General features: G+C 67.6%; 1 protein-coding gene across 1 annotated transcript in view; it reads left to right on the top strand.

Moving 5' to 3' along the window:
• Positions 1 to 478: 478 nt before the first annotated feature.
• H696_01267 (hypothetical protein) overlaps positions 479 to 766 on the top strand; it is a gene marked incomplete at both ends in the record, with an annotated part of 2,832 nt that continues 2,544 nt past the window's right edge. The window contains one exon of the mRNA XM_009495156.1: positions 479 to 573. Coding sequence (XP_009493431.1) covers positions 479 to 573 — 95 coding nt within the window. The remainder of the gene's footprint in view (positions 574 to 766) is intronic.

Raw genomic sequence — 766 nt, 5'->3', positions numbered from 1 at the left:
CGGGCCGATCCGTGGAGTGTTGCTTTGGCAGAGTCTCCCTGGCCATTTTGTGGGGCGTGGCCCGGGGCGGCCCTCGGGGCCGGGGCCCTCTTTGTTGTGATTTACCCGCAACCGCCCGCGGCCACAGGTGGTGCCGTCCGTGTGTGCGTGTGCGCGTGCGTGTGAGCTGTGGCTGCACATACACTGGTAGGGGGCAGCAGCAGCAGCAGCAGAAGCGGAGGAGATACGCGCAGAGGGAGAATCAGGGGCTTTTGGTCGGGCTCCCATTCCCAGCCTGCCCCCCGGGCTTGCTGGCTAGCGGGGGCTGGCGGGCTGGCTGACGCGCGCGCCTGCTTCCTTTTGCCGTTGCCTCGACAGCGCCCCGGCGACCGCCCGGCCACTCATGCACAAATGCCCCCCGCGCCGTGGAGTGCGCCGGGCAAGATGCCCCCCCATGTTGTGTGCTCCCGTCCGTGTGCCTCGGCCCCCGGCTGCTGCCATGGGGCGAATCACTTGCGAGCACCTGCCGCATCCGTGGATAACCCCAAGGCGCGAGAGCCTGCGCGCCGGCACTCCAGCCCGTCTTCCGGCCGTGTGTGTGTGTGTGTGTGTGTGTGTGTGGTCGTGTGTGTGTGTGTGTGTACGTGCGTGTGCGTGTGCGTGTGCGTGTGCGTGTGCGTGTGCGTGTGCGTGTGGGTATGTCCCCTGGGATGTTGCTGCATGGCGGCGCGCTCCGCGCCTTCGCTCCGCCTTGGTGAGGGAGAAAATGAGCAGCGTGTTGAGGACC

This window comes from Fonticula alba (assembly GCF_000388065.1).
Source record: "Fonticula alba strain ATCC 38817 unplaced genomic scaffold supercont2.2, whole genome shotgun sequence".
Classification (NCBI taxonomy): Eukaryota; order Rotosphaerida; family Fonticulaceae; genus Fonticula; species Fonticula alba.
Note: the sequence above shows the minus strand (reverse complement) of the source record. Positions and strands in the feature narration are given on the sequence as shown.